We start from the raw sequence: 21,534 nt of genomic DNA on the forward strand, positions 1-21,534 counted from the left end.
TGTAGCCATAGCATTCGAAGCATATGATCTAGATTTAGCACTTTGTAATCACATATTTGCCGTTAAGTTGTAACGTTACATGCTTTTAATTTTTTTTAATCTATGTATTTAACTAGTAGGTAGGCGAATTCAACTTCATATTATCTGTAAGTCGATTTACTCACAAAAAAGTACAGTATTTTTTGTCTAATTTTATTCAGATACAAAATTGTTCGAAACATCTTTTCCATTTTCAATTCAATTAATATTATCGACAAAGAGTTTCTACTATTCAGTTCCAAGAACGAAGCAAAATTTTATTCGCAATGTTATAATGTTATCATTTTTATGTTTTCGACCCTAGGCACTTCTCGTATAAAATGTCGACTAGCTTTAAAACCCTTTTCTAAGTGCCGAAAGTTATTAATAACGATGACCTTAAACCGATCAAAGTAAAGGCTTAATACACCCTCCAAGCTTTGTTATACGCAAATTATATTACAACGTATTAAGATCTTAACATTTACCCGGGGATACGCCCAAAATAATGTATTTGTCTGTTCTTCTATCCATATACAAAGTCATGTTACCCCGCCACGATCGTTATGATACGACAAAGGATTGACAACAAATTATTTTTTATTCAACTTAGGATGATATAAATCATTTGTGGGCGTCAAAAATTTCACTTAAAACTAACTCTAAAACCGACTTCAAAGCGCAGGTGAAGAAAAATCGGCGCAATTAACTTCACCGCAGCCTTTTCTCCAAAAATTGTTTTTTGTTTTTACTTTGTCCCCGGGTTTCGTGTCCTCACAGCCTCTAATGAAACCGGGAACATGCGAGGATGAAAGAGAGAGATGAAAAAACAAATTGTGTTGTGATGAAATATGACCTGTGGCATCAATAAACTACAGAAACCATCTATTTAGGTAGTCAATATATTTATTACTAGTTTTGCTCGCGCTTCGCCGCCGGCGTGAATTTCTCTGCAAAACAGAAATGATTTTCATACAAACTTTTACCCCCCATTATGGTGCTTTGGGGGTTGATATTCAAATAATATAGTAGCCTATTTTGTAATTTAACTGTATTTAACATACCGAATTTCACCAAAATCGGTGCAGCGGTTAAGCCGTAAAACAGCCGGAATAGACAGACTTACGCATTTATAATATTAGCATAGAAGTTTGGATAGTATGGATTATGTAGCAGTATGAATTTTTCCTAAATGGCACTCATGCATATTCCTAACAAACTCTTGAATCTGCAATCTGTTTGAAAGCATTAGCTGGACACACTGGCGTCAATATTGTGCGACTACGCTGGACTGAATAAAAAAATGTATACTATAACTATATTTTTCAAATCGTGTTCGTTTAATAATATAATGGTCTCCGAAAGAGATCGAAACTTGTAATGAGTAATGAGTGCGCTGTCACACCATTCTGTTACGTATTCCGTATGTGTGACCACTCGCGCGTCCCAAGCACTAATGTGGGCTAACACAGAACTTAGCGAGGGTTTTGGACGTCACGGCTTAATTAGAATAAATAAATAAATATATTATGAGAAATCACACAGATTGAGCTAGACCCAAAGTATGTTCTTGACTTGTGTTAAGGGATACTAACTCAACGATACTATATTTTATAACATATACAATATATATAGATAAATATCCAAGACCAGGGCCAATCAGGGGGCTTGCCATCATCTCTTAATGCGATTCAGTTCAGGACCTAAACTGATCTGCATCGCTAATTCGTACCATCAAGTTGACATAACGATCCATTATAGGTAGTTACCAAAACAATACGCCGTTTCGATTGCATTCACTCATTTTGCATACAATTCGGTACACATCATGGCACGGAACGTAAACTGGATCGCGTATCTGTCAAAATTCGCGATTCAAAAAAAGTTACTATTTTTGATTGATTACCACGAAAGAAGTCCCACAGATGTGGCGCTACTGTCGCTGAAAACAATGACGTAGTCTATCTGTTATTGATAGTTCCTAGCTTTGCCACCGAAACTACATCGTGGTACGGTTTTTATGTTCCGAAGTTTGTGTTTAGTGTTATGATTATGATCGACAAATTTGTTAGTCTAGATTATATTGCTTTTATTGTAATTGAAATATTCTATTTTATTGTGATTTGTATTTACTTTAGTCATGTAACTAACACAAAGATAATAATATACATTTTAATTTTAAGTAACAAAAAAATACATATTGTTTGCTCAAAATGGAAATAAGAATTTGATATCGGAACGCAACTCTTGAAACGATATAAAATATATAGAGATCTGCTGTCACTGGGGTTTACGATTCAGAGACAATTTTTACTTTTTTTATGAATTTCTTTCACTCGTTCCGATTCAAATGCGACTTTGTTAAGATAACTTGGTGATACCAAATAACGCGATTCGTTTTAGGTTCCTAAACTGAACTGCGCTGCATTTGAATCATTGTGTAATAGTTGATGGTAGGTGCCCAGAAAAAGATTATTTTCCATTATGACCCGACCGGGGCTCGAACCCGGGATCTCTCGGTTCAGAAGCAAGCACTTTACCACTGCGTCACCGGTCGTCTTGGAAGGGAAATTTGGCTTCCTCTAATAAATTGCTTTATTTCGTCATAAAACTTGTGTTATTAGGCTGATATTTAATAACATATCCTGTATTCAGTCCAGCACTATCACAGTGCAGGTCAGTACATGTCACTGTGGCTGAATCTAATTTGTATACAATCGAGTTGTCGCTGCGCCATCCCGGCGAGCCGACATTTTAGTCCTTGTTTGAGTTTCGTAGAGAACATAGCACAGCTTTATTATATGTGTTTTTTATAAACTTTCATAATTATTAAAAATATATATTCCAAATTCAATGAGGATGTCGTTACTGCACATTCAGTCAACAGTTTAAAAACATATTAGATACAATTTCCACATTTAAAGACACACACGGATCAGCTTAATTAGCGGCTAGTGTGTTATGAAATAAAATTTAAATTAAACTTACTTGGAATAAATATGTCCGAATTTCACGTTCATGTAAATCGGTTCATCATTTTTATGGAGCACGCATGATTTAAACTCGTACATACATTTGAAGAAACCGTTATTTATTTTATTTCATATCACACTAGTGTTAGATACACTAGCAGCTACTGACAATGTTGTGAGGCGCAGACCTGCGGTGAGGAGGTCTGATATACATAAGTCATTATTTTCTGTAATTATGACCCTTCGGTCGGTCCCTACTCAACAGTTGTACTGATTGAACAAATGGAAACTATTTATTGCAATTATTTATTTTCTGCATTTTACGCGTTAACATGATATTAATGTGTAAAATGATATGTGCATAGTTTTTACATTTGTGGCTATAATAACTTTATTATAGCTAATATATAATTTTGTAAAACATAGGTACAGTAATCTACTTAGATTACTGTACATATGTTTTACAAAATTGTGAACATAGGTACTTACAGTATTCTACTATCGGTTATTTAAACTGATTTGATTTGAGAATATAATTACAAACATATAGGTTCATACAGATCAGTAGAAACGTAGTCGCCTCTCCAATTTCCAACTAGGACATCACGATACCCACCCCCTACCCCCTGGAGACCAGACAGCGACACAAAATTATAGGCCTTGAGAGTAACTTTACACTGAACGCCTGTCAGCCGAGCGAACGTTTTGCTAATAATTTATTGCAATTATATTTTAACTTTATATTAACCGAATGTCTTCAGTTTCTAAGTTAAATCGATCAAATCTGTGTATACTCGTAGGTATAGTCTCAGGTCTTTATCTTGTACGGGGTAAACAGAGCCTAGAGTTGAGAAACTCAAGGGTCACGTTAAATTTATGATGGTCTAAGCTGCAATATTATAATTAAATTAGGTCTTTAGACCGATTAACATGCACGCCATGAAAAATCGTATACCTATTTGCGTGTCAAATAATTCTGAGAAGTCACGAAGTAACTATATTATAATATTTTGAAAATTACATTTAATCTGATTCAACATTTCAAATTCAAACGCTGGAGATTCATCACTGACAATGGCATTCTAAACTTACTTTTTTAGATATACATCAAACAATTTTTAAGAATAAGTACATAAATATAAATATTTTAATTAATGTAAAAGTAAGGTATTGTAATAAGTGCTTCAGAGGCAGGTTGGTGGTTTGGTGGTCCCTGAGCTCCGACGATCAACAGCTGCGGAAGCGACTGGGAAAACGCTCAGATCAGAGAGAGGTATGAATCATTTGACCTGAACTTAGCAAAAACCATTAAAAAAGGCACAGGTGTGATGATACTATAATACTTTAAAAGTCTTTTCCTCTAAATGCTCCATTTTTATCATATTAAAACGAACACCATTCTGTTTACAATATACTGAAGTCGCGATCGTCGGAGTTGATAAAGAGCATCCCAACAATATGGCCCACACACAATCATGCTTAAATCTGCTACTGTCTAACATTTATCGTCAAAAAGCGTCTTTTTACTGCCCCATTGGAAATATGAGTTTCAAGGAGCATGTAGCCAAACCGAGATCGCTTCAAAACAATTGAACCTACCTACTAATCATCACTTCGGATAGGTGGAAAATTAATATTAAATAATAAGAAAAAATCAACTACTTATGGCATATTTATAAAAGAAAAGCAAAAGGAAATGATTTTTTTTCATTATCGCCTATCTTTAAAAATGTAAATAAGATTAGTATAGTTTCGATAAAACATTGAATGCAGGTAATTTATTCAAATAAATAAATTTAATAAAATGTGAATGAAGCTATTTATTTAGCTTCATTCACATTTTATCTGAACTATTTAGTTCAGATTAAAATATTGAAAGTAGGTATTGGTACAAATTGATTTTTATCAATAAATCTAAATTATTTAAGAACTATGAACTCTGTTGTTATAAAAAATAGAATATGCTTGTTATTCTTGGAGATTCTTGTATGAGTATTATGCACGGGAACTCCATTCAATTCGGAGCTCCTTGTCAAGGCCTGTTACTTGTTTTGCGTCAGGGGTTTTTATGCGATAAATAATAACTTTTTGATGCGAGCCTATAGCCGGAGATTCGGTTTACGTCCCGAGGCGCATTAAACTCAGACCATAAAGCAATACACCACATTAATTGGCCATACTTCATTTTATATTTTCAAAAAGTTGTATTGATTATGCCTCATCTTAGCCTCGCTATCAAACGGATTGCAGCCAGTGTTCTTGGTACGATGCCTCACATTTTTTGGGATTTTTAATTTAAGTTTATTTAGTTTTTTAAGTTTATTCATTACTGGTTTGTTAGTTATTAAAAGTCCACCATTGAGTACGTCAAAATTCACGGGTGAGTTTTACTACATCAGAAAAACTTTGATATATCTATATTTGATTATTGACCTGATCCGGCATTGATATATTCCTTTTGCTCAAATATAATTGATTCTTAATAATGTCGTTTTAATCTTTCTCTCATCGATACGAGTTTCATCCTCAACTATACAACATCGGAGCCGAGGACCCGCTTTCTTCTTTTCTCCACTTCGCAAATCATCCTTCGCACTTCAGCAATTTCACGTCACTTGGCTGAGGAAATTTGTCAAGATATAGTACAATGCGTGTCTCTGTTCTATTGTGTCACTTATCTGTGGGTTTATGTGATTGTCTGTGAGATGTTGCAGACCGAATGAGGACTCCACAAAAGATTTATTTAGGACTTTGAGCCCCGGGCTTTGCCCGTAATATTGTTACAGTACTGAGTTGGTCTATGGTTATGGAAAGGTTATGTTTTTTTGAAAAAAAACTGGAATCGAGTGGGAATTGAATCCGCGCCCCAGTCTATTCCGCACAGTCCCGGATAGACAGGGGTGCGGGTTCAATTCCGGCTAGATTCCAGATCTTTTCATCTCATGATTATTTTTTGTATTTCCCTACATTTATAATATATACCTTAGTTAAGCTATATCCCTTAATTTTATGCACAGTAGCGCCATCTACTTTATAGAGCGCCATTGACGTATCTTATCTTATTGCATTTAATTGCATTGCATATGTATGGGATTTAATTATATTTATAACAACATAGTCATGTTTCAGGCGTTGCAATGTGCGGGAAAAAGGTAGTCAAGTATTTAAGTGCGGTATTCTGCCCATGGACTGTGCGGTTAACTATAGTGACTAGGTTTAGTTAACAAACGAGTATTAGAATATACATATATACATAGAGCGTTAACTATTCCAAACAGACGTGGCGTTGTACTGATCAATATAGAAAAAAAATTCTGTCTGCCCTTTGCCCCGACGCGACAGGGGGATATAGAAATAGAAGAGAGAGAGAAAGCGTTAAATTTAATCATATATAATCTTTCTTCAAAAGATGATATGTAGGGGCCAAATCGTTTTCATTTCAATGTATTACGCAAACAATACTGCCCACAATGGCATTTTCGCTAAGGGAAAACAACCCAAAATGTAGCAGGTATATTATTGGGAAAACTTGAACAATTTCTATAATAAACCCAACATAAAGTATGTACGTACATTATGGAAGATGAAGTTCAGCTAGTGTTGCCATTAGATATTTAACTATCGATACCGTTTCGATAGACTATCGAAAGTTTGATTAAAAGCAATAGTAGACGGGTTTGGAGTTTGGAGCCTTACTGTTGATAAAGAGCAATACTATGGATAGTGTAGAACCGTGATGTCGATTCGACTGTCGATAAAATTTATCTTACTATTTACTTGTCACTATATAGTTTGTGCAAACCTTTTCTATCCTATCCTAGTCAGGTCTACGGATAATATGATCTTTTTCGATTGAAAATATCGATAGTTTGACAATCGATAGCTCATCAACGCTAGTTACTGCCACAACCGTTAACTTACTAACAAGTTCATAAAGCTATCTAACACAAGAATGGCACAACTTATAATTCGTATAAATTGTCGGAAAATTTTCCATATTTTTGTTTTCATGACGAAAAATATTACAGAATTTTTGTTTGTTTGTGAAGTTAATATTAGAGTTATTTATTTGTCATAGTCATCAATTAATATTTTTTTCATAATCCAATGCAAGTCAGTTTGGATGGCCAACGTTTTGTTATTCTGCTTTTATTATATAGTTCTAAATTAATTTAGATGCAAGTTATGTACTTATTTTGTGTACATAGATAAATAAGTGTAGTTCTTGGATATTATGTTCTAAAATATCGAATTTGTAGTGGGTAGAACCAGTCAACTTTTATGTTAACTTTAACCTGCGCGCAGTTATGGCTTAGGTAAAATGGTTTACTTTGTGTAATAGCAGGGCGGGTTCTTCAAAATTTAAAGGTTTATTTTTGGCTTTGGGGAGTCACGGCTGTGAATAAAACCGAGAATTCACGAGCAGGAGAGACACAAGTCTCGAACTTACTTTAGGGCTGGCCGTCTGAGTGATTATTCCCTGTATATTAATGTAATAATAACTAGGATTTTTATTGAATACCTAAACATAAATGGAATCAAACGCTGGCCGAGGCAAGCAGTGACGCGTGAACTGACAGGGTTACCGTCCGGCAGGCCAAGTGATTGAGTTATCGGGTCGCACTCACAGTACGTGTTTGCAGGGGAAACTTACACGGTGTGTTCCCCCACCGTTTTTTCTTACAAATCTTATTATTTAATTACCTTACCATGTATTTTTATGATTTTACAGTAATATAAATTAAAATAGTTTTTATTAAATTACTTTGATGGCTAATAAATGTTTCACTTTTGAATTAATATTTGATTTATTTTTAACAAAATTCAAAAATAAGTACTGTAATGAATGAAATATAATCTGTCAATGAAGTGAGTGAGGTGAACGCATGGAATTAGTAGGTACTTCGATAAAATCCTTGGGTGAACGAAATATAGGTACCTACAATGGCGGTTCGATTTTCAATTACAAGTTTCAATTTGAATTTAATTTTTGTTGCCTATATTTGAATTAAATAATCCAGACAGCAAACATCAAAAATTGGCAGCCAATGATAATTATATGTTGTTTTATAATATGTAAGAGTAAGGATATACTGTACGGCCCACTAATTATTATAAATGAGAAAATTTGAATGTGAGTGTGTGGCTGTTTGATATTTAAGCTCCCAAAATGTTATAGAAAGATTATTAAATTACCTAAAATAACACACAGGCACACAGCACATATAAATAAAGCGCGAGCTTTATTTATTTAACGATAACCGCACACAGCCATTCCGTACGACACCCAATCTAGTTATTGGCTAAACGGACCGCCAGACTTAGACAAAGTAATAAAATTAGGAATAGACCAGACCCCTAAAATGTTTGCGTCACCGCTCGTAGAGTTTACAACACGTCAAGCTGACCAATCTCATTGTTATTGGCTACTTTCCAACTATATAGCATAGATGGATTATGCTATATAGTCATAACAAATAGAAAAAATATATATGGAGCTTGTATGACAGTAATGATATGATTTTTCGAGTCAAAATGCATCCTAATATACTTTAATAAAAGTAAAAAATAGACTTTACGTAATCAATTAAACTGACATTTATTAATGTTTTTGGTTATTTCAATACGTTTATATAAGTATATTTATTGCAATCAAGTAGCCAATTTCGCCTCGATTGCCAAAGAGTGTACACTCCACAGCACATCAAACTAGCGTAGCAAGAAGGTTCTTCAGGGTAAATTGTCAAGTATTCGTACGTTCCCCCTAATTTCGACTTCGCTTAGCCTCGCCAAAGCTATTTGTACATAGGGACAATATTTGTGTTGTCGCTTTCTACTCTATTTTAACGATTTTCTATTTTTACGGTGTGGTTATTTTGACGGGTAAGCCATCGCGGCACCCTGTTGATCTATTGTTAAATATTTCGTGGTGGTTCCGCTCTGGAACCTGTCGAGTCCATATCCTCCCGTTGATGTCTTAGAGGCGACAAGGCGAGCGATGAAAGCTGATAGGATATGTAACAGCATTTCTGAAGAAGGTTGACGTGAGCCAAGCATAAAATTTCTACAGCCTGTCTATTATTAATTATAATTTTGACGCGGCCACCGGGCTTAGAATAAAATCGGGAAAACGCAAGATAGAGGCTGTGATAAATACTTTCTTTCCGAATTTGTTTCATCAAAATCGGGTAGCCGAAAATTAGTAAATTAGGTACTATTTGGCTTACTATTTACCATCTTTCGCACATATTTTTAATCATTCCAAATTTTATGTCGAATATCAAAAAGCACAGCGTTTGAATAAGTATATAAAGGTATATAAAGCATATTTTATGAGTTTGTAAAGATGGAATTTAGAATAATTCAGAGACGAATATATAAACTAACTTAATTTGTATGAAGCACTTAGCGAAGCACAAAGTTATGTAAACAACAACTTCTACAAACAGCGGGACAAGTTGAATAAAATCGAGTCAAGACAATAGGAATTAATACAAATATTTGAACTTTGATGGACGGAGTTTGCGGAGCTCGAGAGTTGATTGAAAGTGAAGTTGTACAAATGGAAGTGCCGAGTCATTTTGCGCCGCCGGAGGTTATTTTTTAAAGACTGGAATGTTTGTTGTACTATTTTTATAAGGTTTCTTTCAAAAGTTTACCCAAGGCAAATAAGAGTGCCATATTATTAAGAAAACATATGTATCTTCTAACGATTATTTTAAGATCGCAAAAAGGTACTACTTTCGAGTCCTAAGAAGTTTCTGGCGGCAGAATAATGCGTCAAATGGCGTCAATGTCTCTTCTGTATACTGAGACTTCGTGGCTAGATGATATGGATAGCCAGGATGCGATCTCCAATTATAATCAAAAATCAAATATACGGAAATGTAGACTGTATTTTCAATCTATTTAGGAGATCAATGTAAACACGAGTGCGTATCGGTTAATTTTATTTAAATTATGAGATTTCATATGCAACGTTTAAGGTAAGTATGCTGGATATTCTATTGCAATTTGGGAAATCCGAATGCGCACAAAACGACACGAAAATGCTAATCAAAACGGTTTTATTTACATAATGAACCCATTACTCACCTTTTCTTCACAACTGCTATGAGAATTAAATGTTGAGTGTTCTTGGTTCCTCGTATCGCCCTGCAACAAATATAAAAATAAGCATTTGGTAGTAGCAGACGTATAAAGAATATGGCGTATGTAAAAATAAAATAGAGCCACTCCGTGTCGTCCGGTATGTCTTACGAGGCGACTAAGGGACACATGGCCTAGGCAGCTAATATTCAACAACAGCATTCCCAGGAAGAGTTGACGTCAGGCAGACAGTCGGTTGTAAAATATAATCCATCCAAATTTCAAGGTTATTTTTTACGGTGACCGCAGCGACGACGCGGTGTCTCCACTCCGAACGATACCGAGAATGTTAAGATGAAAGAGAGCCAAGAATGAAACATTTTGATTAAAGATATTGCTAATATAATGAAAAATAATGATTATAAATTCGCAGAAGAAGCCCCCACAATCCACAATTAGTCCCAGTTCTTTCAGATTCTCTTGATGTCGATTCAAGGAAATACAAAATCCCACAACTTTTCTGAAACATTATCATCTAATAAAACAATTCTTAGAATGCTTTATGTCTATTATTTACCAGCGGTTTCTCCCGTCTGAATTCTCACTTTTTTTCACCGTCTACTATGACTGGATGTAAAATATTATGTGATGTAACTAAACTCACTTTTAGATCAAAGCAGAAAAGAGATGGTAAACCAGAACCATCATAACTTATGCGATGAAACTTGTTAGTTATAAAGTAGTACTTTTGCGTATGGATGGCAGAATGAGCATAAAAACTAAAAAAGGACGCACACTCTATTTACATTTTTATCTTTGAAAGTTACCTTTTATATACGATACAATACAAGTTCTATAAAAATAACCCTCACAAAGCCCGAAGCGAATCACGCGAGGGAAAACTGCGCGGTTTTGCGAACTGAGGCACAATCAAGTGGAATCTTATTGAATGGCGAAATCTCCAGTGGCCTTAATACCTTCCAAAAGGTCCTAGTCTTAGATTTATATACCACTAGAGACCGTAAACAGAGTGACAGAAACAGAATGCCCTACATTTGTATGGGGTGACGGTACTCATCTGCTTGACTTCATTTTAATTACCGCATTCGTGATAAGTAATTTTCGTGGGAACGTATAATGTCTAATTGTTTTAATTAATTGTAATTATTCTTTAAGACTTTCGCTCTTCTACCTCTTTAATATGTCGGCATTGAGGCATGAATACGTTGGGCAGGCATGAGTGATACTGAATTTCATATAACATTTTTTCTCAGATTCTGAAAATGAATTTGGAGTAGTAGTATAGCAGCATTGTAGAAAAATTCAACGATTTCATGCTAACTTATATATAAGTATTGTAAATAAATTATATATTAATAACCTTCAAATTCACGGCACATAGTCCGGTCTTTTGAGAGTCCTTAAGACAGGTTTGTTGTAGGTTCGATTTATTATTAATATTTATTTAAATGACACTTAATGAATAGCAAGTAATTAACAATATAGTTAGAAACTGACGGAAAATAAATAAAAATCGCACGGTGCAATATCGCAGTAATTTTATGAAGATGCACTATCTAGTTAAAACGTTAATCCATGTGCAATATATACCGGATATCGGCAGTGTGCCTGTCGATGATGATATAACACCAGAGGATTAGTAGGGTTCACTGTTAACCGCCTTTGTGATAAAACAGTCTAGTTGGGACAGTTTACACAGTTACAGTTTTGAAACATTATATATATATTTTAGGATATCGTATTTAGTTTACTAGTTTCTATAATGTGGAATAAAACTGTTTACATTTGTTTTTGACAAAAAAATTATGATTTTGGGGTCGGCGTAATATGCTTTTGTCTTCAATAAGTCTTATTTCCTGTCATCGTCCACTCCTAACTCCTTCATATCCTCTTCCACATAGTCAATCCATTTCTTTCTTTTGGGAACAATTTCTTTTTTCACGTTTTTAGCAATAAAATATTTATTTATTTATGTAATTGCACAAATTAAGTAGTCGTTTTTAGTGTCTTTTGGTAATAAAGAAAAAGCTATAATTTTACTCAAGACCGCTACAAGTTTGAAACAAAACACTGCCAGTTCCAAATCTTTGCCTTCTATCCTTTGTAAATGAAATGATAATATAACAGAATTATTAGCTTTATTAATAAAAGTTGGAGAGGTTTCGGAGAGCTATCGCCATCGCTCAACGACCGTCGAACTTCAGCTTTCAGCCGATGATTGAGTGGCTAACTTTGGGCCCAATTGCCTTCGGATTTTGGATTAAAAACGTGACTTTGTTGAGTGTGAATCTTCTTTTTATGGAATGTATCGATATGTAAAGAATCTGAATTAAGTACTGCGTATATATTTTTATTTATCTATGAAATAATGTTAGTTATTCTCATGTAACTTGTGATTGCCAATTCGAATTACTTATTTTTTAACCCACAACGATAGAAGGTTAGTTATAAGTTTAACATGGTTTTAAGTAGTAGGTATACAGATACTTAAAACCAGGCTGCACCGATTTTGATCTAGTATTTTTTTTATTTGAAAGAGAATTTAATCGAAACGCACAATTTCCGAACATACCTAAGAAGCTATATTTTTAACTTTCTGTAAAGAAAAATACAAATTACATAGCAAGATAAAGAAAACGCGATAGGTTAGCTTCGCGCAAGTTTCTTTTCGCGCAAAAGTACGAAATTCCTTAGTTTGCTACACGAACGTGAAGTAATAATCATAGTAATTGTTATATTAAAGTTTGCCGTAACCATTATGGTTCTGCGCAGCTTGGAAAGTTTAATGATGGTCGTCTCCAATTTCATACCCGAGAGAGTACAATTTAAAATTAAAAAGTTAACAAACAGGGCGCCGTCCGCTTAATTTTCGTTAGACCTTGGCAATTAAGTTAAAACTACGTAAGTTGCCACTCGGTTTGCGGTTAATTAATTTAAAAAGATGCCTAAATTTGTTGCTTGATGATATCAGGGGTTTCAAATAGTTTTAAAAAACATGAAGAGTAACTGGGCTATGTCAGTGTACATAGTACACAGATAAAGAAGATATTAAAGAAAAATAATTATGGTAGGTCTTTATGGGACTAATAGAAGCCAAAACAATTTTTTTAAAATTTTTGTCTACCTTGTCTTTATGTTTGTTCGCGCATCACGCAAAAACACCTGGATACAATTGAATGCGATTTTCACAGTCGTTAGTATAGGTTACTTTCTACTTCGCGTTCGATCGCGATTCGCGATCGCGTTACTTTGCTTAGAACCCGAGATATTGACAATAATAAGTTATGAGCTGGCAAAAGCTAGTTCTGAATAAATGCTTTGACTAAATGTTGCCTTACTTGAAAAAAAAAATACGTTGAGATAATAAAATAAATAATAAATGGCGACCTTATTCTAAGGGTGAGTTGCACCGTCAAATATGACGTTGATTTTAATCGGAGACCGCTGACGTTTTGACATAATGTCGTATTTTCCATTTTTCTGCGCCCGTTAAAGGTCAACTTCAAAGTTGATGGTGCAACCCACCTTAAGTTAACCATTGTAGGACGGATTTGCATGTCAGTCCATGTCATACCAAATATAGATTTGGAAATTATGAATGAGTGCCTGCCAGACGTCAGATGTATGATGTGCGATGCTTGGCAGTCTATTGCTTGTCATGTTGTGTCAGTACCTTATGTGGAGGTAACAGCGATGAATTTACAAGGGATTTGTTCAAGTGGGTATGCCGTTCGCTGTACTCGTGAATCTGTATCCTTTCAAAATTACTGAATAAATAAATGCTTTCAGATCATCCTAACGTTATTCCTGGGATTAACATGCTCTACGATAATAACAGTATGCTTTTCAGAAATATTATAATTGCTTCTGCCACTGTAACCCACCTCGTAAAAAATTTATTGCTCGTTGTGTTTAACGTTTAATTTGAATTTAACTTTATGATTGGCAAATAAAATTTTTATTTGCTAATCATAATTAAACATATGTAGGTAGGTGTTATACACGGATTTTTATATTAATGTGTTAGTTTTTCAGGTTAGTAATAATTGCTATTAGCCGCAGACAGGAAAAGCAATAGTATATCTATCCTCTCGCTCATACAATAATGAGAAATGAGTATTAGAAATACACAAGAAGGAACGGGACAGAGTGCAATATTTTGTCCCTCACCGCGTGGCCGGTTTTATAAGACCCAGTCTGCCACTTTTTATAAGATGGGCCGAGAAGTTGTGTAGAAATATTTTATCTCATTTACATACGTTAGCTCGCTGTCTTCATAGTTTTATTTGTCTTTGGCCTTAGCACTCGGCCATCCGCAAATATATCGCGTTTTACCCTAAGCGGGTATGAGTTGCTAGACAGGATCCTCACGAGGCAGTCAACGGGAACGCCACGCCCTTGTCTAGTTAGTTGGAAGATTGGAAACAAAGGGTGAACGCAGACATAGCTACGCGACTTACGAACGAACCATAAATGTATGGTGATGTATAATAGGAGCATACATAATAAGGGCCATGGATATAGGGGCTAAGTCTTGTGTAAAGTTTTGGAACTTTTACTAACTAATATTGATATGAAAAGATTTTTATAGTCGCCTCGCCTCCTTAGTTGCCTCGCTTGCACACGCGGGAGGATTATATTTATTAGTTTTTAATTGTTTTCAACCTCCGACGCAAAAAGAGGGGTGTTATAAGTTTAATGTGTCTGTCTGTGTATCTGTCTGTGACTTCGTAGCTCCCAAACGGATGAACCGATTTTCGTTTAGGTTTTTTTGTATCATAGATAGTTTTATCCCGAGTGTTCTTAGCCATATTTCATTAAAATCGGTTCAGCCGTTCAAAAGTTGTAGCGAAATGAATATTGAAAGTCACTCCGACTTACAATATTAGTTTTTTTTTTAATTTGAACAAATAAACTTGTTGTATCAAAATTTAAGCATTTCTGAAACCATAGGCTGAACTCACTGTTTTATTCCCATAAAAAGCATACAAATCTCTCAAAGAATTCTGAAGATTTAATTAGTTTCTCCATTTTCTTTTGCTTAAAATTTCAGCACTAATATTTCATACGAAATAACGTGGAAGATTGTTTATTATAATGAGAAAAACTTCAGTTTCGCGTATGTAGCTAAGGGTTTCAGCGGACTCAAAGGAACTGTGAATCTAATTGGATTGGGAGTGTCATCTACTCAATATCACTCGACGTCCTAGGAGGGAAAGGCTGCACGATGCGATATGTAGGAATGATAACTGATCGTGTCTATCGATCACTCTACGCGCACAGATTGTGTGATACTGAGCCGGATTTTGTAAATGGCCCTTATTTGGCCTAATATATAAGAAGAAAGATTTTTTAAGAAACTTAATTTTTGTTTTTTATTTTTGTACAAGCTTTATCGTCGAAGAGGTCTTTTTGTAGTCAACGCGTAACAAAAGAAACATATGCGTGCAGAATATCGTTGAGGAGTTCGCTCGTTGGTATCCGATCGTGGGTGAACCATGGTTACGCTTATCATAATAATTCATTGTCATGGAAACGTGGAAAATGACAACTTTGTAGGCGATGGTATTTTATTACAAAGACAAACATCGGGACAGGTGAAACTAAATAATATCTTGTAAATATACTATGTACAAAAATAGATCTCTTGAGTTGATCAACAAGACGTCCTGTCTCCAGCGAGTTTCCGCTTATTATGGCTGTCAGTTATTACGCGATGTGGGGCATCGTTACTTGGATTGTCTGCTGGAATGTTGTAGTTATCGGATATAAAGGAAATGGGAAAATAAAGGTAAAATATATGTGATTACACAGTGTATAATGACTATTTTTGATTGATGACTCTATCGGAGTAACGCAGAAATTTTTGGCTTAGCAAAGGATGACTACGTCATTAAAATACTAGCGGCCCGGCTCGGCTTCGCTCGGGTAAAAACATAATATAATTATACCACTTAAATCTTTTTCGGGAGTTACACTATATATTTGTGAAAACCAGATGAAAATACGTGCAGTAGTTTTTGAGCTTATCACGAACAAACAGACGCTATTTTCACTTTGTTTTATAATATGTAGTAGTAGTAGTAGTAGTAGTAGTAAGTATCGCAAGACAGACCACAATTCGCTTCGTGTAGTTGGCTTCACTACTGGAAGTACTGTATAATCTATGGCATTACACGGGTACATGTCTCGTTCCTCGTCCCATTTTGCTGTGCGGTGCAGTGGTGCATGGGTGCATGTAACTGGCTGGTTAGCTGCCTGCTCTGATCTCCGCTCGCCTGACTTCACAACCTGCTCTGTACCCAGCGTTATGACTTGTGACCTGTGTCGTTACGTCTCACATAATATGTATCAAGTATTTAAGAGCCATGCCCCATTGCTCCGTCACGTGACGTCCGTTGACGGATCAACGCAGGCCTCTCGATAGTATAGATATTGGAGCACTATTGATAAAGAACAATGCTATCGATAGTCTATGAACACTATCGATAGTTCACTATCGAGTGGCAACACTAGTTCCAAGCTCAAATCTATAGATGCATTGTCCTATATCCTTAATTTATAGATTTATAGCAATAATCTGGGTCAGCTCCAACTATGTACAGCTTCAAGGGCACGAAGTATAGTCTATTCCTTTTAAATTCATTCAAAATGCAATATATTATGTTAGCTAATCATTATTTTTCATTTGGCTAAATTACTTTGAAAATATGTGTTTACAAATGTACCATTAATTATTGACGAAACGTCGTTTTGACAACCGACCAATTTTGAATGATGGTTCGGATTAGTTTCTCATTTATTCGCTTACCTTCGTTGACGCAGGATACTTGTGAGATTGTGGATAAAGGAATAAAATACCATAAATACTGTTTCTTGAGTATTATTTCCGAATTACTTCTGAATTAATCTAACAATTATTAAGATTCAGGATAAAATATAACGTTGAACATTTCTGAAATTCTTAATGTGGGCAATTAATATTGTTGTTAAACTTCCTTAATTACAATTTCATCCAGTTATTCTCATATGAAAACAACGGGTACAACTCAAGCTTCTAATTAAATATAAACCGCCTGTAAGCCTCCCGGGCGTTTCTCGTTCGTGTCATTTTAAGGCCGGCTGCACACGAAATCGTAAAGGTAAGGCTTATCTCCAGTGCAATGATTTCCAAGAAATAGGAAATCATTGCACTGGAGATAAGCCTAACCATTATTTTATGACCAGGCATACGGCATTAAATAGTATCTTAACATCAGTTGCACCAGTCAACTCTAACGTTAACTTAAACCTTCGCGTTGCCGCTCTTTGTTGTTTGCAGGTTGAAGTTAATGTCAAAATTAACTGGTGCAACTGAGGCTGTGCTTACAAGATTGTGAAGCAAAACAAAACTTTATTTAGAATAAAAATATCTGCATAAAATATCCAAAAGTAATGAAATAAACACAACATTTCTACTGTAGACATATCAATTACCTTTCCTACTTACGTCGCGTCTCGTTTTACGCAATAGACTTGCGTACAAAGGAAAATATGAAGACATATATTTCACAGAAAATCAACATGGAATTTTGCACCATTTGAAAGAATGGCGTGAAATAGGAACACATTGACATGGAACGGTATCTGGGTATATTCATGGTGTTTTAAAGTAAAATTTACTAAAGTTTTAGGTTAAATATGTTAGTATCTTTAAGGTAGGATAATGAGTTACACCGCCTACATGACACGACTGTGTGTGCGTTTTTTGCATTCGATTATTCAAAATTCGTTATTTCAATTTAGAATGATCATCACAATTTGACGTCAAAAATTTACTTAAAATTATGTCTGCAACGATTGTATTGCACGTGTCCGAGGAGCTAGCCTCCTTAGCTAGTCCTTAAAAACTGGCAAGCATACGCGTTAAGTAGTTGGTGTGATCCGACCTTTAAGGTAAAGGTATAAGATGTGTCTGTATACGATACAGTATCTAAATTTAGGTATCTTGTATTAATTATAGTTTAGTAAAGCAATTTTAAAATATCGAAACAATTTTTTAATATTACATGCTCAAATATAAGTATTTGAGTAAAATTACTGAAGCGTTCATTCATATTTTACGTTCGCCGGAATTTGTGTTATCACGTAGGCGTCAAAACAATTTACTTAAGTTTTAAACTAAATAATTAGTGATGGAAGTATTCAGATCAACTACGAGAATGCTTTTCAAGTTTGGTAACAACCAACCATCTTCTTTGTCAGTCGTTCACTTTTCTGCGTGATTTGTTCCTTTATATCTTCGGTATAGGCAATATTATATAGGTGCAAACAGTCACAAATAGTTACACGTAGGTGTCTGTCTGCTTATTCTCGGCTAAGCTGAAGTGACCTAAGTGAAAAATGAATGATAACGGATGATGACGGTTTTACCTGCGAGTAGGTATCCGCACTTCGGGTCTAGACTTAGGTTTAGCTGTAACATAATATATTCAAGTACACGGTCAAGAGAAATATATTTTTTTTAATTCTTTGGTAGGTACCTAAATGTAACTATATTAATTTCGGCGCGGACGAATCAAATTTTTTTCCATTGATATATTATTTTGTTCAGATGAATACATATACAAATCTTAAAACGAATCACAAAGCAGGTGTAACAACAAATCTTTTGAGTTACAAATCGTCCGTTTATCGCTTCGGGAAAAAGTAATAAAACTGACAAATGTATCGATTAATGTTGCCAGTAATTCCCGCCGATTACACTGATAGATTAACGAGTGGCCGTGGTGGAATACCATTTATCAAAGCGGGATCTTTACGCAAATATCTGTATATTTGGTTACTTGAAATGTCTACAATAGAATCATTTCCAGTTAAATATAGTGTAATGTAATATAAATTCCGATTGATAGGACAAAAGAGTTTGGTTATTTTATACAAGCTTTAATTTAACTTGCAATAAAGTTAATTGTTAGTTTTTAAATACAATACTAGCAAAAATATTATGAAAACAAACATAATGTAATAGTGAAAGGAAAGGAACATTCATAGATCGCACAATACACACCTCGAAAGCCGGAAAAGAGTGTCCATACGTCCCGTTTCTAACGGGACTGTCCTGATTCCACATCCCTTTTTATTTATCATCTCTGGATTTTCTCCATCAGCGATATTAAGCCCGAAAAAAACCGAGTAAACCAAAACGAAGCTAATTTTCAAAATGTCCCTAAATGTCCCGTTATGACGCGAAAAACAAATGGTCACATTACGCACACGCACGCTTTCATTTCCCTATAAATTTTTATTCCCACGGGAGAACAATGTGACGAACCTACAGCCCTATCGTCTACAAAAGCGTTGGTATTTTAGAAGTGCGAAATATTCCGTCCATGGAACCCTTTCCGCTCACGCTTCGCCTATTGAAATGCTTTTATGGTTACCGATGAAAACCTTTTTGGTTATGTGGTCAATATATGGATGGATATGTATAAAATGTTCGAAATTTAAATTCGAAAAACATTTCAACCAATATGCAACCAATTTAAAAAATTGTTGTTTTATGGTTGAACTAAATGTTTTACCGATATGTTTCAGTTTTGAATTTATTTTGTATAGGTCACTTTTTCTTAGGTAGATTTGAATGTTGATGAAAAGAGTTACAAATATATTTCAGGCGTATAGTTCCCACTCTAAAATAAGACCTTTTCATTAACTCCGGCGGGCAAATGGCCTTGACAGCTAACAGGCAATAACAGTGTCCCCAAAGAGGGTTGACGAGACAATCGGACGATCTGCCACTCACGCCCGAGGCTGAGAAGAGAGAGAGCTATATAGTGTCTGTAATTCCTTTGTTAATCTATATATAAGTATAATAAAACTGTAAGTGTCTCTAGATAGAAGATAAGAAAAATCTTTTTTGACTAATAGAAGCCATCACTAAAACTAAAAGTAATAGGTATGTTATGAGCGGACGTACTAAATAAACGCGGGCGAAACCGCGGGAAAAAGCTAAATTGCAAATAAAGGTGTATGGTAGGTACTATGCGTTTGTTCGGTCAGCGGCAAGCAATTTGCGCAGGCATGTCTCAATTGAGAGGATGTGCAGTATGTACACGTTGCAAATTGAAGTGCAGCACGGGTGCAATTATAGTGGCTGCTAGCAGGCGATCCTGGGAAGTTGCCGAAGGGACTAATAGAAGCCAAAACAATTCTTTTTTAGAATTCTCGTCTGTCTGTCTGTTTGTTCGTCATCTCCATCTCACAAAAACTATTGGATGGAATTGGATGGGGTTTTCACATTTGTATAACTTAAAACCTGGTATAGGTTTCATCGCGATACTTAGAATCCGAGATGTTGACAATAATAAGTTAATGAACGGACGCACGTAATAAACTCGGTAATAAGTAAATATAAATAAAGCAAAATCTAGTAATAAATATAAATCTTATGACCAAACATTACTATTGTCTAATAAAAAAAATGATTCTCAACATTTTTCTGTCGTAATTGCAAGTTTTAAATTTATGCATGTGTGAACATTTTAGGAATTGGACAATATGATAAAGATTGATATGCAGTTAGTTATTAAGTTTCACCGGAACAGTTATTCAAGTAGATATCAATAAACCGTGTAATATTGACTTACTGAACTCGTATCGACAACCGCGTCGAATCGCATCGCGACGTGATGCGCGACTTTATTATATCTGCTGTTCCGTTTTGAGACGAAGACGCGAGTCCTAGAAATTGAATCATGTATGCTTTTCCTTTGCATGAAATCTGATTGAAAAATATTTATATTTCTTTTACTGTCGTTTGTAAGTATATTGTGTATTTTGTATCAACATTTATTGATTTTGACTTAAAATACATACTTGGACCGTAAAAATAAATCGGAAGAAAAAATATTTAAACCAGATTGGAGTAAATAAAACAGATTAATTATTCTATATTGTAATTTGTACATGCGTTTGAGTTAGACTGTATATATTTATGTTAAGTGGTAACTAGATCCCATCCAATATTAAATACCTCTATGTAAAAAGTAAACCTTTTTACAACTTATATTTTGTACAACAAATTTTGGATAAATAAATAGTAACTCACCTAGCTAGCATCAAAGCATCCAGGGCTTGCGGCGTCCGGGCATCAACCACGACAACGTGCGGTATCCTCGTGTCCGCGTCGCGTCGCAACGCGTCGAGAGATTCGCGCGCGTTGCGCACCACACGCGCTTCGCCGCCCGCGCGCGTCGCGGCCGCGCACGCGGCTGCGCACACGCGCGACGCGCGCTCCGGAAACACGCATAGCAACTGCGGACGATAGGGTTAACACATAATAAGGACATTCATTTCAAGCCTGTCACCGATGTACGTTTGAGTAAGAATTTTGTGTTAAGTGGTAACTAGATGCCTTCCCTTCGAATATGCCAATAATAATTATATTGAAGTA

General features: G+C 35.2%; 1 protein-coding gene across 7 annotated transcripts in view; it reads right to left on the reverse strand.

The window, feature by feature from the left end:
* LOC128677585 (high affinity cAMP-specific and IBMX-insensitive 3',5'-cyclic phosphodiesterase 8) overlaps positions 1-21,534 on the reverse strand; it is a 130,471-nt gene that overhangs the window by 20,531 nt on the left and 88,406 nt on the right. For all 7 annotated transcript variants that reach the window (XM_053758538.1, XM_053758541.2, XM_053758540.2 and 4 more), the window contains 2 exons: positions 21,190-21,395; positions 10,086-10,145 (listed from right to left, as the gene is read on the reverse strand). In XM_053758538.1, the coding sequence (XP_053614513.1) occupies positions 10,086-10,145; positions 21,190-21,395 (266 nt within the window). The remainder of the gene's footprint in view (positions 1-10,085; positions 10,146-21,189; positions 21,396-21,534) is intronic.

Source organism: Plodia interpunctella, chromosome 18 (assembly GCF_027563975.2).
Source record: "Plodia interpunctella isolate USDA-ARS_2022_Savannah chromosome 18, ilPloInte3.2, whole genome shotgun sequence".
NCBI lineage: Eukaryota > Metazoa > Arthropoda > Insecta > Lepidoptera > Pyralidae > Plodia > Plodia interpunctella.